This window comes from Plasmodium cynomolgi, chromosome 5, assembly GCF_000321355.1.
Source record: "Plasmodium cynomolgi strain B DNA, chromosome 5, whole genome shotgun sequence".
Lineage (NCBI taxonomy): Eukaryota > Apicomplexa > Aconoidasida > Haemosporida > Plasmodiidae > Plasmodium > Plasmodium cynomolgi.
In genome coordinates, this window is record NC_020398.1 from 1219940 (window position 1) to 1224725 (window position 4786).

A 4786-nucleotide genomic window follows, 5' to 3' on the forward strand; every position below is an offset into this window, starting at 1 on the left:
ATAATAAAGGGAATAAACGAAGCGACAAAAGGGAGAGGCAAAAAAATGGTGGCAAATAAAACTGTGCTGCAGGAAGTAAAGAAATGGGGCTACACAAATATGCGTTTCTCGCATCGGTCAAAGCAGCATCCCTTTATTTCTCTCATGAGCTATTGGGATCATTGGGAAGAAATGCCCTTTAAATAATGTCGCCCATTTTTTTTTCTGCCCCCTGGAGTTTATGGGTATCTCTGTTTTGCGCTAAAGAGGGTGACGGTCTGTTCGTTTGTTGTTATATCTTTCCATAGATTCTGCGCGATCAGGGGGCATGTTGAGTTAGGCCTAGGCCCTGTTTCTTCGATTTAAGAAAAAGTGAAGGACAAAGCATTCACCCATGTGCTTGCATGTATGTGAGAATGCTCGCCAGCATCTACAGAAGGGAAAAAATCCATTACAAGCGAAAATGACAAAAAGGAGGTTGAAAGAAGCGCCTCAGTTTTACTGCCAACAGTTTAGGGTGTTTCCGTTTTTTTATCGCCCCTGTTAATATTAGCCTAAGGAGGAGCCCCACTTTTTTGGTGGCAAACCACGCGTAGCATAAATACAGGTAAAGCCGCAAAGAATAAGTAAAAAAAAAAAATAAAAAAATATAAAAAAAAATAAAGTAATAAATAAAAACATAGCAGCATAGGTAATAGCACCGCGATGGCAAACAAGTGACCGAAAAAGTATCGCAACCATCCCGATCACGTACCGCGCAACTCTCGCTTAGGAAAAGAAAACGATCTATTCGTGAGGATCAACTCGTTTCAGATAAAATCTAAATACAAAAAAAAAATCTGCGTCCTCTTCCTCATTCAAATGCGTATTTATTATATATATTATGTACGTATATGCACTGCGTGCCACTTCCTTTCCGACCCTTAATTAATGCAAAAGTGAAAAAAGCAAAGGCACCAAAAAAGGGGAAGAGAGTCTACTCGGTGCTTATCTAACCCGAGAAAAAGTGGTGCTATATTTGTTTTTTTGTTTTTTTGTTTTTTTTTCTTTTTGTTACGCGCATAAGTTGAAAACCTGGTGAAATCTGCAGTCTGACACGGTTGCATTTTTTTCTTTTGGCACTTTGGCTACTGCTAACATAGGAAGGGCGTTTCTGCAGATGGATAGAACCTCACAGGGGTCACGTTAGCGCAAGTTTGCAGCAAAATAGCAGCATAATAGACGCATAATAGACGCATAATAGCAGCAAAATAGCAGCAAAATAGCAGAAAAATAGGGATCACCTAATAAACGAAGACGCAACTTACTGCGAAGAGGGACACTAATACAAAGCGGCCGATCATGTCTTACAGCTCTAGCGAGTCTCTATTTGTCCGTCCGAAAATATACCAGGATCGGGGGATGCAAGTGCAGAAAATTTACGATGATGCAATTGAGTCCGATGTACATAGAGGGGAGAACATGAGGCACAACATCCGCAGAGGTGGAGGAGGAAGTAGCAGGGGTTCTAGAAACGTTTTATCTAAAGTTTTTACCGTCTCGATGTTTTCTAATTTGTTGAGCAGCAGCCCCTACCAGGTGAGTCCTCCCTCTGAAGAGGGGAAGGAAGCGGTGCACGTGTTTGTCAGTGCATCTGTGCCGTGTCGTTTTGCATATACACGTGTCTGCAACCATTACATGGCGCGTTTTCTTTTTCTTTCCCTCGCAGGGTATAATGGATAGCCCTAATTGCCCCGAGTACCAAATAAATGCGTACAGTAACTATTCCAGGGGGAATGAAAGGAATAACAGTTATCTACAGGCGGTGGACCACCTGAATAGAGTGAAAAGGGGAAGCGCAATGGGTGCTGTGCAGGGCGATTCGTACAGTGACGTGGACAGTGACGTGGGCAGGGACGTGGACAGCGACGTGGGCAGGGACGTGGGCAGGGACGTGGACAGGGACGTGGGCAGGGACGTGGGCAGGGACGTGGACAGGGACGTGGATAGCGACGTGGACAGGGACGTGGACATTGACGTGGACAGGGACGTGGACAGGGACATGGACAGCGACGTGGACAGCGAAGTGGGCAGGGACGTGGACAGGAACGTGGGCAGCATCGAAAGTATCGACCTCGGTAGCATGGAAAGCATCGACTTCGGCAGCATGGAAAGCATCGACATCGGCAGTGAAAGCAGCAGCAAATAATGGAAGCGACAACACCTGCAACCTCTTAGACGGGTCTCTTTCAGATATCGAAATAGGCGAGGAAGTGTTCGAGGACAGTGTTTTCATAGAGTCAAATTACGATCAAATAAAAGTGCTCAAGTATGACAAAGTAATAGAGGATGATGAAATCCCAATCTGTTGCGAAGTCTCAGATTTTACTGAAAATATGACGAATGAGGAGATAATTGAGAGAATTAACAATTTAGATGACCCGGTGCCATTCAGGGATATGTTTATTGTGTATAATTCTTTTCACGAAAATGAAAGAAAAAAATTTAATAAAATGCAAAAATTTTTGTTTGAAAATGTGGCCAAAAAAGAACATTTAAAAGAGGACTATAAAAAGGATGCATGGGCTTATATCTCTTCTTACATGACTCAGCAATTGTTAAGGAAAGATTTTGTAGATTTTAATTCTTTATATAAATTGGACGAAGAAGAATGCAGTGTTGAAGAATATGTGAACTTCATAAGGAAGAAGAAGGCCTCCTGGAATATCTTTTTCCGCCATATGGAGGACATAGGTAGAAAGATGATATATGACTATGTGATGAGGGGTTCCCCCAATAGGAGGAATCAAGAAATTATTTGATGGTGAACGGATGAGGTTAGACTTTGCAAGGGGGACTTTATCAGAGGACTATTTCCTCCCTTCTCATTTGCAGAAAAAAAACGGGGGAGTGGAGAAAAGTCAGCTCTGAGTTCAGGCGCGTGTTGTGTCACCACATCACAACACTTCGTTATGTTCACTATGTTTTATCTCGCTATATTTTATCTCACAATTGTTTATCTCACAATTGTTTATCTCACAATTGTTTATCTCACAATTGTTTATCTCACAATTGTTTATCTCACAATTTTTTATCTCACAATTTTTTATCTCACAATTTTTTACCTCACAATTTTTTATCTCACAATTTTTTTTTTTTTTTTACTCCCTTATGGGAAAAGGACATACATCATGTGCATTGCAACTTCTCACAGAGAAATTCATTTTGGTGTTGTTCATAGAAATTAAAAAAAATGCATGCATTTATGAATTAGGTTTGTTTTCCCTGTTTAGTAAATTGATTCTATCGTATAAAAATCAAACGTATATTTTTTTTTTTTCTGTTTAGACTCCTATTTATCAAAGAGCCTTTTTAATAAATTGAAAATAATAATTTTGGTGAGTTAAAAAGTCTCACGTGGAAAAGGGATGCTTTCTTCACCTGTTGTGTTTTTTCCCCACAAGAAGGAAGAAGTGCCCTACCATTTTGTGAACACAGCAAAGGCAAATTATTCGCCGTTTAGGTGGTCAGCAAGGAAAGAAGTATATCCCGGATTGCTCATAAAAAGTTGGAGATCGGATAGGCCCACTTTTTTTCAGTAACACCTTAACTTGTATATATTTTTGCGTGTCCCAAAAACATGGAAAAGAAAAAACAAAAAAAAAAAAAAAAAATTTAACAACAAAATGGAAAGTTAAAATAAGCAAATTTTGTTTCTATTTATGATCAGGAAGAGGCTTCTAAACGAATTTGAGCTCTTTTCCATGGTGTCTCCATTTTGTAATGGGGAATTGTGCTGAAAGAGTGGAGATGGGGTGGGGGTTTTCTTAGCTGTGCATGTAGCCCCATTGTGTTAATCCCCCTTTTGTAACATGCTCACCATGTGATGTGCATAATAACATTTTACAAACTGGACTTGAGTAGGTATGAATATACCCGTTCGCACATTTATGTGAAGGGTTCCCACTTGGTGAAGGGGTAAAAAACAATGCATTAGATTAGAGAGGTTTTTCTTCCCTGTTCGTCCACTTGGGGGAGGTTTATTAATGCATGTCGGTGTTAAAACGATGTCGCTAAGGGTAGGTTATTTTATTTTATTTTATTTTTATTTTTATTTTATTATTTTTTTATTCTATTTTATTTATTTTTTTTATTTATTTTTTATTTTTTTTCTCGTATGGCCATCCACGGGGGAGAGGGCACAATCCCCTTGCTGGCCCACGCGCAGACAGAACAAGTGGAGGAAAAGGCCCGATTTGAAAAAGGTGAGCTTATTTTAGACACAGGGTATAAGGGAGAAGAATCCACGTGATGCTTTTTTTGAAACAATTACGTTTGTTATCTCGTAATAATGGTTATATATGCTGCAAACTTATGTTAAAACGACAGCGCGTAAAAAGATGTTCCCCTACACGCGCACGCGTTGGAGAAATGGAGCACACATGGAGGGAGGAACTAACGGTTGCATGTCCTTTTTTTTTTAAAGGCGCATGCTTCGTAGGGACTAATTGGATCGAAGAGGAGTCCCTCTAGGATGTGTACATAATGTACACTACACACAGTTGCACACGTCTGATGTGATCGAGTGTGGATCGCTTTTCACATTTGAGGACCCGCTACCTAAATGTCACGAGGACATATATATATTACGATCGGGCCATGAGTTTTAACTTATTATAAATTAAAGCATTACATGTCGCATCTACATTGCGTTGTTTTTTTTAAAATTCATACTGAAACATTTGTGAAAGCATAGAGGGGAGGCGGTGCAAATTTTACGTACGCATGTAAGGGGGGGGGGGGGGGGGGTGACGGCCCCATACAATAA

The 4786-nt window shown here is 40.2% G+C and overlaps 1 protein-coding gene across 1 annotated transcript; it reads left to right on the forward strand.

The window, feature by feature from the left end:
- Positions 1–1320: 1320 nt before the first annotated feature.
- PCYB_053740 (phist protein) lies at positions 1321–2780 on the forward strand (the record flags this gene model as incomplete). Its single annotated transcript, XM_004221255.1, has 2 exons — positions 1321–1606; positions 2149–2780. 2 exons carry the CDS (start codon positions 1321–1323, stop codon positions 2778–2780), a joined length of 918 nt encoding a protein of 305 aa, XP_004221303.1.
- Positions 2781–4786: the final 2006 nt, after the last annotated feature.